This window comes from Sturnus vulgaris, chromosome 23 (assembly GCF_052056855.1).
Source record: "Sturnus vulgaris isolate bStuVul1 chromosome 23, bStuVul1.hap1, whole genome shotgun sequence".
In the NCBI taxonomy this organism is placed as follows: domain Eukaryota; kingdom Metazoa; phylum Chordata; class Aves; order Passeriformes; family Sturnidae; genus Sturnus; species Sturnus vulgaris.
Window position 1 is genome coordinate 8,262,919 of NC_142265.1, and position 16,088 is coordinate 8,279,006.

The 16,088-nt window shown below is 48.7% G+C and overlaps 1 protein-coding gene across 5 annotated transcripts in view; it reads left to right on the plus strand.

Moving 5' to 3' along the window:
• SIK3 (SIK family kinase 3) overlaps positions 1 to 16,088 on the plus strand; it is a 69,296-nt gene that overhangs the window by 24,943 nt on the left and 28,265 nt on the right. For all 5 annotated transcript variants that reach the window (XM_014884647.2, XM_088177901.1, XM_014884648.2 and 2 more), the window contains exons 2-3: positions 10,145 to 10,261; positions 11,493 to 11,556. In XM_014884647.2, coding sequence (XP_014740133.1) covers positions 10,220 to 10,261; positions 11,493 to 11,556 — 106 coding nt within the window. In that variant the 5' untranslated portion in view covers positions 10,145 to 10,219. The remainder of the gene's footprint in view (positions 1 to 10,144; positions 10,262 to 11,492; positions 11,557 to 16,088) is intronic.

The window sequence follows — 16,088 nt, forward strand, 5'->3', positions numbered from 1 at the left end:
ACCTCCTGATTGTGATCTCAGAGATGCTGGCAGAGGAGCAGTGTCTGCAGTCTCTGCCTGTGGCAGGATGATGCACATGGAAATCATAAATACTGAAATAAAGGCATTTGATACGTTTGAAATCTTCGATATTGGGGAAAAAAATTGTCTTCTGCAAGTGTGCGTCTGTTGCTTTTCATTTGTTTTGAATCTCCTGATAGTTTGACTTAGGTATAGAAAAGACCCAACACTTACAGGATTGGGAAAATGTCTGCAAGTCTGTTTCAGAGCCCAGAATCCCATATTCCCAAATGGATCTGATGGCATATGAAGAGGAGCAGTGACTCCTCCCACCTTACCTGTCACCTCAGATTTTGTGTGGTGATCCCAGTGTGATATTTAACACTCCTGCAGCCTTCTGCTGTAACCAGGAGCTGTTCCGCTGGTGAGTGTAGCTGCACACTGCAGCTCCCATGCATGCCTGCATTGCTGCAGAGCCCGGGCTCCTGCCTGGAATGTGAGCAGGATCCGGAGCAGGAGCCCAGCACGGAGCCAGCCCCACGCTCGGGCTGCTGGGGCTGAGTGAAAGGGATTGTTATACGGGATGACAGATTCCTCTGGAGCTTGTTGCTGTTTGCAGAAGGGAAGCCAAGACATTGGTGCTTAATATCTTCCAGAAGTCCTTGGCTTTAACCCTTATGGAGCCTCAGGAAATCAACTGGAAGCCGGTGCAAAGGCTCCCTGTGGCTCTGGCAGCTTCTCCCAGGTGACCAGCAACAGGATGAGAGGATGTGATAGCCCCAGGCTGTGCCAGGGGAGGGTCAGGTTGGACATCAGGAGGAATTTCTTCACAGAAGGGGTTGTTCAACTTTGGAAGGGGCTGCCCAGGGAGGTTTGGAGTCCCCATCCCTGGAGATGTCCAAGGAGTGACTGGATGTGGCACTCAGTGATCTGGGCTGGATGACAAAGTGGGGATGGGGCACAGGTTGGACTCGATGGTCCTGGAGGTCTTTTCCAGCCCAGATGACTCTGTGGTTGTGCTGCAGGTCCTGGTGCAGTGCCAGGTGTTTTCCCAGGATGCAGTTTATGGCAGGAGGATTTCTGTGGTGCACAGCAGGCTGGGGAGCCCAGCCAAGGGCGCTCCTGCTGCGTGTGTTGGTTTTCTCATTAAAAAATAGCCATTTTCTATCATTAAAAAATAGCTGCTCTTAACTCGTGCTGCACCAGTGCTGGGTGCTCCATACCTGTTAGACAGGAGTGAGGTGAGGTATTCCCTCTCCTCTCGGGAGACCTCTCAGTCCAAGCAGTGTTCTTTGCAGGATAAGCATTGCTTAAAAAAACCCAAACCCTAAAATGCACAGTGTGTTCTCAACACATCAATTCATGCACAGCAGCTTCTAAATTTCCTTATTTCCGAGCTTTGTTATTTTATAATCAATAATTCCAACCTGCCTCTGACTGCACACTCTGTACCTGAAATGCACTATTTTCCCCTGTCACTTGCAATTCCAGGTCACGACTGAATTAGAGCAAAATGACAATCCAGGGAACTTTGTATAACACTTTCGAAACCTGCTTGCTGTAATATCCTGGCAGCTTTTTAAAGACTTGTCTTGATGTTTGAGCCAGGCCTTTCCCATGAAACCTGGCAGGTGGACTCCATGTCTCGTGGCCCCTCTGCTCTCAGGGACGGTCTCTGCTGGGGCTCTGTTCCACAGCAGCATTCCTGATGCATCTCCTGCTGTCACAGATTTCTTCCTGCGTGCAAATACATTTCCAAAACTCTGCTGCTAAGCAACTCTCTCCAAGGCTGGAGAGCAAGGCATGAGGAGCAGCTGAGGGAGCTGGGGGGGCTCAGCCTGGAGAAAAGGAGGTGCAAGGGGGACCCTCTCATTGTCCACAAATTCCTGACAGGTATTGGAAGGAGATGCAATCTCTGGAGGTGTCTGAGGAAGGACTGGTGGTGGCACTCAGTGCTCTGGGCTGGTGACAAGGTGGGGATTGGGCACAGTTTGGACTCGGTGATCTCAGAGGGCTTTTCCAACCTCAGGGATTCTTTAAATGATTCAGTGGCAATTTGGGAGAGGTTTGGAGGCAGAATCCTGCATGGAACTCAGTTGCAGTATTCAACCAGTGTCTCCTGAAATAATTCTGACAAATGGGTATTCAAGGTGTTGGCAAACTGAACTGTATTTGTTCTCGTGGGATGTTTAGGCTGCAGTGCCTGAATTGAGGGGAGAACAATTAAGCAATTGGTTTGAACGGGAGACCTGGACTGGAAGAGGACCAAGGTGGGCAAATGTCTCACAGAATTTGATTCACCTCTTGGCTTTGCCTGTCTGCAGGTGGCTGGGGGGCTGAGCTGTAGCTCAAGCAGGACTCCAGTCAGGCCTGAGCAGGACTGCAGTGCTCCCATCTGCTGTCACAGAGGCTGGATCTGAGCCTCCTTGGCCAAACAGTCGAGCTTACGTGACCAGGCTCTGCTTTTTCACATCACATTTGTTAGTTAACCAGTTTGCATCCATTTAAATGCACCTCCATGAGCTTCTGCACTAGTTTAAGTGCATTTAAAAACCGGTTTTAATTATCAAGCGCAGTCTTTGTGTAGTAAGTGCCAAGAGTGCTTTTAATTTGCATGGAAGCCATGGAGGTAGTGCTGCAGCCTGTCAGCAGATCGTGGGGCTGCACCACAGCCGTGTTCAGGGCTCAGCCTTCATTCCTTCCACTCAGCATTGTCCTGCTGCATCCCACTAGAATTCCTGCTAGTGCTACAAGCAGGAGCTTTTAAACCTGCCTTTTACCTCAGCCTCTTTTCCTTCGGCTTAAGCTCATTTTTAATATTTGTTCTTAGATGTTCTGCATTTCTGGTCCAGGTATGGAGGAGTTGGATGAACTGACCTCCCAGGATGCAGCTCTAGGTGCCTGCTGTCTGTGGATGGACATGTGGACGTGTTTCAGGGTGGCAGTTCTCACTGGAGGCTGACATTTGTCCGTGTGGTTTGCTCTCTTCTCTCACCAGGATAAATAATTTTCCATACCACCTCTAATTCACATTCTGACTCCTGTGAAGTTCTCAGCCTTGCATCTGGGAAGCATTACAGGAATTTTACAAGGCTTCTGAACTAAAAACAAATTACTGGCATAAATGTCAGCTGAAGCTGTTGGGGCTGGAGGGGTTTTCTCCTGTAACAGAGTGTGAAATGAAAAGGCAGGTCAGTGGGAATGCAGACACGGCCCGGTGTGAATCTGGTGGAATTCAGCAGACAGGAATGGTGTGGCTATCCCGTGCTGTGTTTGAGGTGGTTAGGTGTGGCTACCTGCAGTCTGCTGTGCTGAGACTTGCTCTGCCCTCGGCTCAGTCCCGTGCAGTCTCTTGCTGTAGCCCAGGAGAAAAAGGCAGCACTGGCAGCGACCAGGAGATTCAGTGTCTGACCAGAACTTTAAAAAGCTCTGGAAATCCCGTCATTAAGAAGGATAAGGGCTAGAAGTAGATGTGATGTAGCTTAAGGGATTCCTGTGCTTAAGCTGTGGATGTTTGCTGCTTGGTCCTCTGAGTCCCGGTCAGCCTGAAGCCCAGGGAACTTGCTGAGCAGCCATTTGTGGGGATATGTGGTAATTCCTACATCCTGGAGAGGCTCTTTCCCAGCCCTGTGTGGAGCACTGTGGCCAGTCCTTGTGCTCAGCCTCTTCCCAGGTCTGTGTTTGCAGCCCGAGGTGATGATTCCCGGAGCTCGCCCTCGCAGCACCTCCCGTATTCAGCGGGAGGTTCTTCGTGCACCAGGATGGTTTGTTTATCTAATTGGCATCTCCAGCTCCCTTTCCCGTGCCTTTCTCTGCAATCCCAAAGCCCTTGATGCTGTTCAGCATGCTCTGATGTCGTGTCTGTCAGCCGGGGCAGGTAACTCCAAGTCTCTGTTGTTTCCCGCTGTTGCCCCAGGTGATGAAATAATGAGAAGAAGGGTTTGGGACCTGGCATCCAGGTGAGTGTGACAAGTAGAGCTCTAGCAACGTGACCAAGCTTTCTCGTGGCTTGCAGGACATTATTTCCCCCTCACTGTGGCTGAAGGGGACAGAATTTACCTGTCATCCCTTGCAGCTTCCGGAATGGGAAAGAGTTTGCATTTGGGATTAAGTCACCATTGAACTGGCACTGAGGCTGCTGCTGTGAAGCATCAAGTGTCAGGTGGGGGGCACTCACCTCTTGGACCTTTTTGATGGCTTCTGTTGGAAAAGAGAAGCTGCAGCTGCTGGCTTAGGGTTAATCCAGGTCTGGGAAAGGAGGAATGCAGCACAGATCAAGGCTGGGATCCTTGGGGGAGCTGTAGGTGAGCTTCCTGTCCTGTGACATTTGTAAGCTGCTGTACATGTCCTGAAATGATGAGCTTTTCTTACCTGGGTGTAGCTGGTTCTCTGAGCCGTGGATGTGAATGTGGGGTTTGTGCTTTGGCCCTGAAATCCCGGCTGTGTTCCCTCTGGGACAAGGAAAGGTCACGGCAGAGCACGGCACTCACACAAGCCGGGTATTAACACTGCAGCCAGCCAAGAGGATTTGGATGTATTGACTTTTCTGGTAACACCATCAGTATTTCCTTCACCTTGTGCAAGACACAAGTCCCTGCATTGATTGTGCAGAGGGATGTGGACAAGGTGAGAACTTCCTTCCTGAGCAAATGCAGCTTCTCTGTGCTCATCTTCGTCCTCAGTTTCCTGCTTTCAGTTGCTGCCAATATTTGCATTTGTGCCACCTCCAGAAGCCACTGATGTTGCTGCAGACTGACCTAGTTTTATTTGCTGTATCACTTTGACTTAGGTAGGTTCTGCTGGTTAGTTAATTCTGAGGAGGAGATGCCCCTGGTTACCCATGAGCTTGCCAAGAGAAGTCTGGGAATCAGCAGTGTCAGTGCTTCCTTTTTGTGGAGCACTTTCTTATGACTCAAAACTGTACAAATTGCCTATTTGCATGGAGAGAGCTCGCTTTTGGTGACCCCAAACACACCAGCAGGCTTGTGCTGACAGCTTGCCTGAGAAACATGTGCCTCTGCCATCCGAGTGTCCATACGGGAGCTGTGGAGTGACATCCACCCAGCTGAGCTCCCGAGAAGGACACGACCTGCAGTAGCCTGGAGTTCACGTTGTGTTTTTATCACAGCCGTGTGTCCATATGCCAGTTGAGTGCCTCTGTGTGTAGCTCATACATATCTCCAGTGTGCACTTCCTTGTCCCTCCGTTTTCCCCCCTTCTCTGTTGTAATTCTGGTCTCTTCTGCTGGAGTGCTCCTGTGCAGCTCCAGGATCTGCTTACAGGGGTGATTTTTACCCCTCCAGCAGCTGCTTAATCCAAACAGGCCGTGTTCCCGAGCTTCCCGAGTGTTTGTGGCAGGCAGGAGCAGCTGGGAAGAGTTGTTCCCTGTCAGCCCCTGTGACAGCTCACATTGTCACAGGAAGGCTGCAGTGGACAGAGAGGAGGGGGCTCCTTTGCTAACTGCAAATGCAGGAGGAATTGGGGTGGATGAGCCTTCTCCAGGTTTGTTGTTTTATTGCAGAGACCCTCTCTGGTGACAGCTCTGCCGTGTGCCCTCGGGGTGACACCGGAGCCGAGCTGCAGGGACACCTCCATCCATGGCACAGGACACCCAGGGACTGTTTACTGAGCCTTTTCCAGGAGGAATCTGGAGCAGGAGGACTCCCCGGGACAGTTCTAGGAAATGTCTTGCTCCCAAATAAACATGTTGATTTTCTCAATGCAGTTGGTTTGCCGGTGCCATCTGTTGGCTCCCGTTGCATGGAGGAGATCCGTGCTGATTTACAGGAATGCCACTGCCATAATTACACTTTACAGTGATCACTGAGCACACTGAGCACACGGGCTCCTTTTGGGAGAAGTGGGGTTTTCTGATTTTCACTCGGGTCACTGCAGAAACAACTGAACTGGAAGGGAAAAGGTGATTTCTTTATGGAAATATCACTCATGCAAGAAATTTTATTTATCATTGAATGATAATTAGATCCAAGCAGATGCATGGCACGAAGGAGGAGATTTTAGCCCAGGTCAGGGTCTCTGGCTTTTTCCTTTGTTCACAGCACAGAAATGAAAGGAAGCAGTGTCCCATGGCTCCTTTCCACTGAAAACAGACCGTGCTTCCACCTCTTTCTGTCTCAGAGCCTTTCCAAGCAGCTGCAGCAGTGCAGGGCACAGTGGCTGTCCTCTCCCTGCCCATCCGCCTGGGCACCCAGCAGTTCATTTCCCTTCCTGTTGGCAGGGCCCTGTGGATTCAAGGAAGTCTGTCTGGATTATTATCCACACTCAGCTGAGAAACAAGACATCCATACAAATTTTAACTCCTGCAAGTCGATGTTCTGCTCCCTCCTATTCCAAGCCTTGTGTCTCATTTCAGAGCCCCTCACCTTGGCATGTTTAGCTCTGGTGGCTGCCAGATTTGAAAATCTGGTATCTCAGAGCAAAATAGGAGTTCATAATGTTGTTTATGTTACACTTTGGGAATTTTAGGAGAATCCTGTGAGTTTGAGAGCAAGGGTTGTCAAGGCTTCATGTGCTGGGCAGAAGGAGGTGGTTGGTGCTCAGGGCAGAGGGGCAGCCTGGGCTCGTCCCCAGGAGCTCACATCTCGGAGCATTTTGGGGTGTACTGAAGCCAACCTGCTGCCTCCTGTCCCTCCTGACCTGCCGTGGGGTGTGCAGATAACTCTGTGCTCCCTTTTGGCCTTCCAGAGTTTCGGTGCCTCTCCTTCCATTTCCCACCTCCCCCTTCTGCTTTCATGTGGTTGAAATTTCCACTCCTCCCCACAAAGGCTTTTGCCTAGCGTGCACATACACTCAGCACAGCTTTGGGGTCAGGGAATTACAGAGCAGTGTTCAGCTGGGGTGCACCAGGAGAAGAAAAATCTGGAAAAACAATGGATGAGCCCACCTGGCTTCGGAGAGCAGGGTCCCCATAGGGACCTGCAGGTGTCAGTTTGAACACTTCACCTGCTCTCTAAAAACTGGTTTTAGCAACTTGTCATTTCTCCCAAATAACAGCTCCTTCCTCAAATTACTAGTGCAAGTTTTACTTGGATGCAAGAAGGAATAAATGAACTGTTTACAAGTGGCGGGAACATTTTGTTAATTGGTAGCAGCATGCATGCTCCAGGCTTGGCATTTATCCTCCTGCCTGTAAGCTTCATTAACTTCTGATAAAAGAATAGTTAATTTCTCAGACTCCTTTTTTAGAGTATTTCATTGTTTGAGAATTTAGATCATGGTTTTCTTCCACTTCTACTTGTGCCTGAATTTGTGCTTTATTTAATGATGTTTAGTCTTCCTCTCTATTTTATGTGGTGTTTGTAAGCATGAAGGAATGCACTCGATTTTTGGGGTTTATTTTAACTACCTGAAACGGATTCTTTTTGCATACATAATAAATGATAGATAGATAGATAGATAGACAGACAGATAGATAGATATTTGGAGGCAGGGCAGTTATCACCTTGGCAAGGATTTTATCGTAAAATATGAAGGTTAGTTTTCATGTGCTTTAATTTGTTCCCTTAAAGATTCTAAATATCCTTCTGTTTGGTTGTTTTTCTCCAATTTATAATCTCTAATAAATAAATAAATAATGAAATAAAGGGCTGAATTCATTGTGGCCATCCCTTGAGCTTTAGATGGAGTCAGTGTGGCTGCTGCTCAGCCAGTCCCTTTTCAGCTGAAATCCCAAAAACCATCTTTTGAGGGAAGGGAGAATTTTAGCCAGCTAGGAAATGCAGGAATGGAGAAACCAACCTGGTCTGTTCTGGAAAACCTTTAAACTCTGGAAAAACAGCGATTCTCTAAAAGAACCCAAAGAGCAAAGCTCTCTGGAACAAACCAGCTGCAGCTCCCTGCAGAGCCCCGGCTGGAACATCAGCCCCCATCCCTGGAATTCCCTGCGTGTCCCTGCTGCCCAGGGCAGAGGGGATTTCCTAATTCCACCCTCGCAGGGTCCTGAGGAAACTCTGCATTTCCTGAAACTGGAGCACGAGGTGGTTTCCCCAGGATTTTTCAGGAGAATTTTGCCTTTCATGTTGCATCAGTCGCTGGAGGCATTTGTGTGGAATGAAAACACTTGGAAGAAACCCCTTCAGGTCTCTCCTCCTCATAACTCCTGAGGATGGGTTTGGGTTTGGGGCTGCTTGGCTGAGCTGGGGGTGGTGAGATCCTTCTCAAGAAGAACATCTCCCGAGTGCTTTGCTCCCGATCCAGGCATTGTGTGTCTTGTGGGTGTGGAGTTTCCCTCACCACGTGTAAATCCCACAGCGTCACAAGGGGACAGGGGAGGTGGCAGCCTGGTCCTCCCTGCCCAGGGTTATCAGGGAAAACCAGAGGAATTCAGCTCTGTTGTGTCTGGCCCTACTGACCAAGCTGGGTGCAATCAGATGCTCGGCATGCCTTGAACTTGGCCGAGAGTGTCAGCTCGAGCCATATAATTAAGCTGGGAAATGAGAGTTCCTTAGAGCAAATATAGAGCTGGGAATGAGTAAGGAGCTTAGGAATACTCCAGATCTGTGGATTTTCATTTACGTCTTTGGGCCTGAAAATGACTCATGTCTCTGGGTAGACATCTTGGCTTTGCTCTCAGAGGAAGCTTCTCTTCGCTTTTATGTATATTTATGCTCAAGCTTTACAAAAGCCCGTTCTTGCAGGAAAACCTTGGGTGAAAATCATGTGGGGAGCTCTTCTTAAGAGCTCCCCCGTCTCTCTCGACTTTCCCAGCCCGTTCCTTTTGCTGTGCTCGGATCTCTGGGTGCAGGTCCCGGGGCTCTGCACCCCGTTAATGCCAGCCCCGGTTCCTGGCAGCCCCTGCTGCTGTTTCACCTCGTGCCTGGGCTCCAGCCCCGCTCCTGCCAGCAGCTCCCAGCGCCGAGTGCCAGACCTGGCAGCCGTTCAGCTCCCGCTCCTGCTGGAGGAAGCATGCTCAGTGACTTGGAAGGCTGGAAGCGTTCCTGCGCTCTGAATTAAAGGTTTCAAATGAAAGAAACAGCTTATTGTACTTGGGTGCCTTTTCGGGATTCTGCTGGGTTCTGCTCACATGCAGGGCGGTTATTGCTCTGGCAGGGATTTGATCATAGAATATGGGGCTTAATTTTCATGTGCTTCAGATTGTTCCCTTAAAGAAAGATTCCCTTAAAGGATCCAAAGCTGTTTTTATTTGGTTGTGTGTGTGCCTGTGAGAGCATCCCTTAGCCCTGGCCTGGGGCTGGCACTAGGAGAGGGACATGTGTTTGGGTCGTGTGCCCCTGTGGGTTTGTGCCCGTGGTCCTGGCACGCTGCTGGGCACAGAGCACTTGTCCTTGTCCTACTGGGGTCTGGGACAAGCCGAGCATTTCTGTGTCAGATCTTTTTCTGGCTGTGCATCCTCAGTGGTTTTCGTGGCAGCGCTGCTTTGCATGCCCTTCCCCAGGCCTTTGCATGATCCTGCAGCCTTCCTGGGAAGGACTTGTGTAAATTAGGCTCTCCAGAAAAGTAACCAGGAGATTTGTAAGAGCGGTTCTTTTCCCAGGGAGAGGCATCTCCGAGCGAGAAAACCTGCTGGGGGATGGTAATTCATCCACAAATCCCCAGACTGGAGCTGGGGTGTCTCATGGTGGGGAGGAAGGTACTTAAAGCTGAAATTTGATTTAGAAGCAGCAGGGCAGATGTTCTTCTGCCAGGCAGAGCAGCTTTTTCTCTCAGCTGTTTACTCCATCAAGGTTTCACTCTGCCTTTTCTCTCCTGTTCATCCCAGCATTCCAGAAAGGATTCCCTTCCTTATTGTCTGTGTGTGGATGAAACTGGGTGCTCGGTGGACAGGTGGTTCTGAGCACAGAACTGACTCCATTGTTTGGAGTCTGGTGGTTCTGCAGTCCATGCCCAAATGAGCTGGGAGCTGCCAGCACCAGGGAGGTGGAGGGAAAATCCTGGAGACTGGAGAGCAGCTGACTGGAAGCACTTAGACTTGTTTAAACTCCATTAGTGTAGCGTTACAGAGCACTTCTGGTTTAAAACAGATAAATAAATACCTCAATTGTTAGAAGCCTGACACTGTCCCCCATTCCCATCCCTGCTGGGGTTTATCAGCCCTGCTGCAGGGAGCTGCTGTGTGGACAGTGCAGTTGGGTCACTAACTTCTCTCCTGTTTCCCTTCTGCCAGGTTGCAATAAAGATCATAGATAAGACTCAGCTGGATGAAGAGAACCTGAAGAAGATATTTAGAGAAGTTCAGATCATGAAGATGCTTTGCCACCCACATATCATCAGGTTGTACCAGGTAGGAGCACTCTGCCATGGAGTTTCCATCCCTTGGCTCTACACTGTGCAGTAGCACTTCCTGCAGAGTTATCCCTCCATTCCTTCTACCTGGAACTGGGAAAGCCCTTTATGTTTTCAAGGTCTCAAAGTGCTTTGATTGGAGGGGCAGGGGGAAAGTGTAGCTGATCCTTCTCTTTTCTGGGACACGGTGCTTCCGCTGTGGGCTGGCCTCCTGCCACTTGTTTATGGCCATTGTGTGCTTCTCAGTTTCCCAGTTGAAACCGGATGCAGGTTCCCCTTCTCGCTTTAAGGGAGGGAGTAAATCTCGCCCAGGAGCAGGACTGAGCTCTCCTCTCCCTGCCCAGCTCCCTGTGGCCCCCAGGCCCTGCTGATCTGCTCAGCCCTTTCCTGGAAGGGGATCAATACTAGCAGCAGACTTGCTTTGGAATATTGTTTGCAGACTTCTTTTTGCCAGCTTGTTTGACGTTTTCTTTGTCTGCAAACAAAACCCCCAGAGGCAGAAGCCACGTGGTCTGCCCTTTACACAGGTAGCTGGTTGTGCCCCTCTGTGAGGAAGGTGCAGCAGAGTGATGGGAGCAGAGGAGTAAAGGCCTCTGTTTCCCATCTGTGCTTGAGAGATACAGATATTTATTTGGACTCCAAAGAGTTAAAACTGAGTAGAAGTGACAGAGGTTAATGTTCAGCTCCTTTGGCCAAACCATGTGTGAGATGCTTGCAGGGACTGTGGCACTTACAAGGTACTCAGGGAGTGCTTCTTTGCAAATTTGTTCCTTAAACCATTTTATTTTTTTTTTTTAAGCCAAAAACCTTTTTAAACCTGTTTCATTCCATCTAAAGCTTCTGATGTGATACTGAAGAGGTGACTTTTGTGGCTTGGCTTTGTTTAGGGTGGGAGAAGAGCAGTGTAGCAGCCCTGAGAAGTCTCCCAGGCTGCTGGAACAGGACAAGACCAGGGAGCAAATGCTAAAGGAGGGGAAACAGAGCAGCAGGAGGAAGATGCAGGTGAAGGGTTATGTGTAGTTACAGATTTAGGATTTGAAAGTTGCTGTTTCATCCTTACTGGCCCCAGTTCCTGTCCATTCCTGCACATGGCTCTGGAAAGCAGGGGAAGGTTATAGTTTGGATTTGATGAGAGCAGTTATGTGTGTTACAGAAGGAATAAAGGTGGTTTTATTTCTCATTGCACTCAGCAGTCTCCTTATGTGTCACTTGTGTGTCCTTGTGTGCAGGTTATGGAGACGGAGAGGATGATTTATCTGGTGACAGAGTATGCCAGTGGAGGGGAAATATTTGGTAAGTACATTTATTGCATTCTTTAATCAGATAATGCACTTGGTCAACTACAGTAAACTGAAAATAGCCACCACACTCTCTTGTTTCAGCCAAGAGGTGCCCTTCAGCCTGCAAACTTTCCATTGACAAGAGGAGTAAAGGAATAAATGAGACCAACTCCATGGAAAAATAACCCCCATAACCTCTGTTTCTTCTTTGGGTTTCATTGACAGGTGGTGCTGCTCCTCTTTCGTGCTCACTTTGGGATTAAAGACGTTGGAAATAGTCATGCAGTTGGATTTTAGTGTTGCTGAATGCTTTGCTTATATGAACCTTGTTGGTGATAGTGGAACTGTTGGGGTGTGTCAGTAGCTTTCAAAGAAACAGGCAGTTCTGCAGTTCTGGAGTGTTTTGTGCTCAAAACCATGCCTTGTCTTTTCTTTTTGATATCTGATGTTATCTTAGCAAGCATTGGTTACATCCCTTCCAAGCACCATTGTCCCAGAGAGTTTTGGCTGAGTGTTCTTGACCACAGGAGCTGTTCTTGAAAGGGGAAAAAAGTATCTGTGCAGCACAGCTGAAAGAACTGTGGGCTGATTTATTCATTTGTTTGGTGAACAATAGCAAAACTGACAGAAATAGGAATTTACTTGCACACTGGAATTTTGTGCTGGGTGACAGAGATTTTGCAACACTGGTCTATACTGGCTTTGTCAATACAGAGCCTCCAAAAAGGGGGAAAATCCTGTGTGCTTGAATTAGCTTCAATCAAGGAAGTGAGGACAGTCACACGTGGCCTGACAGCTCCGGGGAGCAATCCCCCTGTCCTCGTCAGTCATTGCAGAAGATTCACTTTTGATTTCACTTCTCACTTCTCTGAGGAGAAGCTGAGTTGTAGTAAAAGACAAAGCTTTTAGTGAAGCAAGAGAAGCCCCAAATTAAGGAAAATAAAAGCTGAAAAGTGCTGGTTTCCAGCCACTACAAACTGCCACCAGTTCCTCAGTACCTCTGTAGATGGTTGCCATGGTTCTTGTCAATATTGTCCATGTCCTTTGGATTTCTCCCTGAGAAGGTGGCAGCCGAAGGGGAAGCAAGTGACAGCTGATGTTTGGGAAGTGTGGATTGCCTGGTGAAAAACTGACTTGATGAGCCTTCCAGTTGTTTATTCAAATATGAATCATGGTGCTGGACACACTCAGCAGTTCCAAAGGCTTGTGAAATTCGCCTTCCCATGCACAGCAAACTCACCTGCACATGCCCTGGAGTTGGCTTGGGTGTGTATCACCACAGAAAAGTATAAAGCTCTTTTTACTTTTTCTCCCTCTTCTGTTGAATTTGGCAGAGATGGGTTCATCTTTTTTTTTTTAAATCCAGAGCTATGTGCAAGCTCATATACAAACTTGGAATGAATTCTTTGGTTACAAAAATAGCCTTCTGCGTGAGTCGAAGTGAAAACCTAATTGCTTTCTGAAAGATTTTCTGCTGTAGTAAATTCAGCTCATTAGCATGGCTAATTTCCATGTTGCTGCCCAGCATTTTATCCTCACTGATAGCTGGGAGCAGCCAGCTCTGTAATAGTGTGAGGCTTCTCCTGACCCAAGCCAGGAGGTCGTGCCCCTCTACCCAGTTTTGAGGATTTTTGTGCAGTGCCCTCAGTTCAAGAGCAGAGAGGGGAAGACTCAAGTCTCAGCTTTTTGTATTCAGAGTTTCCTGGGGAGCCACGAAGACTTTGTTCTAAGAGCGGAAGCAATTTGCAGGGAGGAAGCAGGAGCCCGTTCTGGGGAGGTTTCCTTGCAGTCCTTGCATCTCCAGCTGAAGGGTCTCACGTCCTCGTGTGCTGGAGACAAAGTCGATGGCAGCGTGGGCAGCTGGGCTCTCCTGTTGGGTAAAACCTCACCTGCACGGTGCCTCACCCCAGTGCCTGCCCCTCCTAGGGCAGCTGGGCTTGTTGGGAATGGCTGGATGTGCCACGGGGATGGTGTGGGAGGTGTGTGTGGGCAGGGCAGCCACTGTCACCCTGCCTCTTACTGGGCACTGGGGATTCTCTGGGAAATGGGCCAGTGCTGAATCTCCTTTATTCTTTTTTTGGTCGTGTTTTAACACCTGCATGACATAGGCTTTAAGATGTAGTGCTGGAGGCTCAGGGGGGCTGACAGCTGTGGTTCTCTGGATGCCAAAAGAATGCCCGGGCTGAGGCTGAGTGCAGCCCCATGGAACCAGAGTTACAGCATGGTGCTGTTGTGAACTGCAAGTTTTCATTAGGAACACACCTTAAGTTGTTTCCCTGATGCTTTCAAAACTTCCCAAGGCTTGAAGGGTACCAAGGTGCTGTCAGTATTTGACAGGCAGTGCTGGAGGTGAGAATTTCCAGCTGAAGGAGCGATGGTTTCTCTAGATGGCCACAGCCAGTGAGTGCTGCCTGTCCCTGTGCAGGGATCCTGGGTCAGCACCTGGGAGGGCTGCACCACCTGTTTATCCAAACTTCCAGTAAAAGGGCTGAGTGCTCCTCCAGCAGCCAAGCTGTGCCGTCAGAGCCTTTGATTCATCTCTTACTGGAAATGGTTTGATAATTCACTTTGTTTGCATAGCAGGGACCAGGGACAGGCCTTGGGTTTGCTGTGGGCTTGAGCAGCCAAATGTAAATTGTTATTTTTGTCCCTGTCCGTGTTTTGCGTGTGGTTGGGTCTCTGGTTTGACATTATGGAGAAATGAATGTCTCTTTTTAAACATAGGGTGGTCTCTGTTCCAGGTCCCTCGAGTGTCCTTTTTTTGAGGTCAGATGGAATATAGGCTAAAAATCTGGTTTGATTTCAGCTGTTTACTATGAAAACTGTAAATAATCTGCAGTCCTCACTGACTGAATATGTGTTCTTGGTTGATTAACAAAAAAATCACAGGAAATTCAGAAAATTATCATCTGGTTGATGTGGTCACTATGTCTGCCCTGTTTCCCCACCACCCGCCCTCTTGTCCTGAGCTCTGTGAGCATGAACTAGGCAGACACATTAAACAGTGTTGTGGTGCCCATCTCTAGAAGGTCAGACTGCTTCTGACATCACAAGGTCACCAAATTCACTGGAAATGTGACTTAATCCACCACACAGAGGAGATGTGAAGCTTCATCAGCGTTTGTTTTCCAGACAGAAAGCAGCTTAAAAGCACGAGGCGTCTGTCCAGAGGCGGGGAGTGGAAACTTGTGTGTCAGTGCTCTCTGAACCAAAGGTGATTTTTCCTCAGTGTAGGATTGGATTGTTTTTAACACAGAGAGCAGCGTCAGGTGCTTCATGTAAGTACAGAGTGCAGTGAGTGATGTCGGTAAGGGTTGTGCAAGGGAATGATGCATTCCTTCCCTTCTGGAAGGCACCCAGAGGAGCATCACTGTGCACCCCAGCTCTGGGTGCTCAGAGCAGGGTGCTGGCTCCCAGCTCAACACTCAGGTCAGCTCTGTAACCTCCACTGCATGGGAGGTTTGTGCAGACTAAGCTCTCAATGGTTAATTTTGGCATACAGTTGCCCTTGGTGGTATGTGAAGTATTCTGTAGCCTCATTGTTTCTGTCCTTCCTCTGGAGCTGGTGCAGAAATGTCAGTGGGCTCAGAGAGCTGTGTCTACGTGCAGAGCCTGGGCCTCTGCTCCCAGTTCTTCATCAAAAGTGAAATTTCACACCTAACTTAAAAAGGGCTTTTTGCAGCCTAAGCAGGACTGGCTGGGCAGAGGGGCAGCAGAGTTTTCTGGGTGAGAGGCACAGGGCAGGGGGTGCCCCAAGTGCCAGCACTGAATGAGGGTGTCACCAGCAGTGCTGGGACTGGTGAACTTGGTTTGGGCAAAAATACACTTAGGAGAGCCTTGCTCAAAGACACCTGCTGCAGTAGCTGGGTTTGCTTTCTTGCCTGCAGGACAATTCCTAAAATATTTCAGAAATTGTTGATAGATTGGAGCCTTGTGCTCTGTTTCAAGGGCATTTGCTGTATGGACAGGCTGGCTCCCAAATCCCAGGGAGCAGAAGGTGTGAATGACCTTGTTTAGGAGCTGAGCTATTACCTGTTGATCAGTGGCTTAAATTGGAGCAGCCCTTGCTGTGCTCTGCTGTCAGTCTCCTTAGAGTAACAAATTTATGGCCATGCAAATGCCTTAATGAAATACGACGGGGCAATTTGAGATGGTCACTTTGCTTTGCCCAGCGAGCGAGCCGAGGGTCAGATTTGACTTGGTGATGCTTTTCCTTCTCCAGCCCTGGTTCACATTTGCTTATGGAATAAGTTTATGCGATGAACAAGAGTTAATTGACAAGTTCTTTGAAAAACACCTCGAGTCTGTTGCACAACATGAGTGGGCAAAGGCAGAAGTAGGTTGCTGTGCAGTCAGGAGCAGCACAACTGCTTTGATGGATCTTGGTAATTAGTATTTACTGCGAGTCAATTATGTCACAGGTATTTTAATGAATGGGTGACTGGGGAAAAACACAACCACCCGATGAGAAACCTGCACAAGTGATTTATTGTTATTATTTTCAAGAACAGATATCTGTATTGAGCCCCCAGTTTAAAGGCGTTC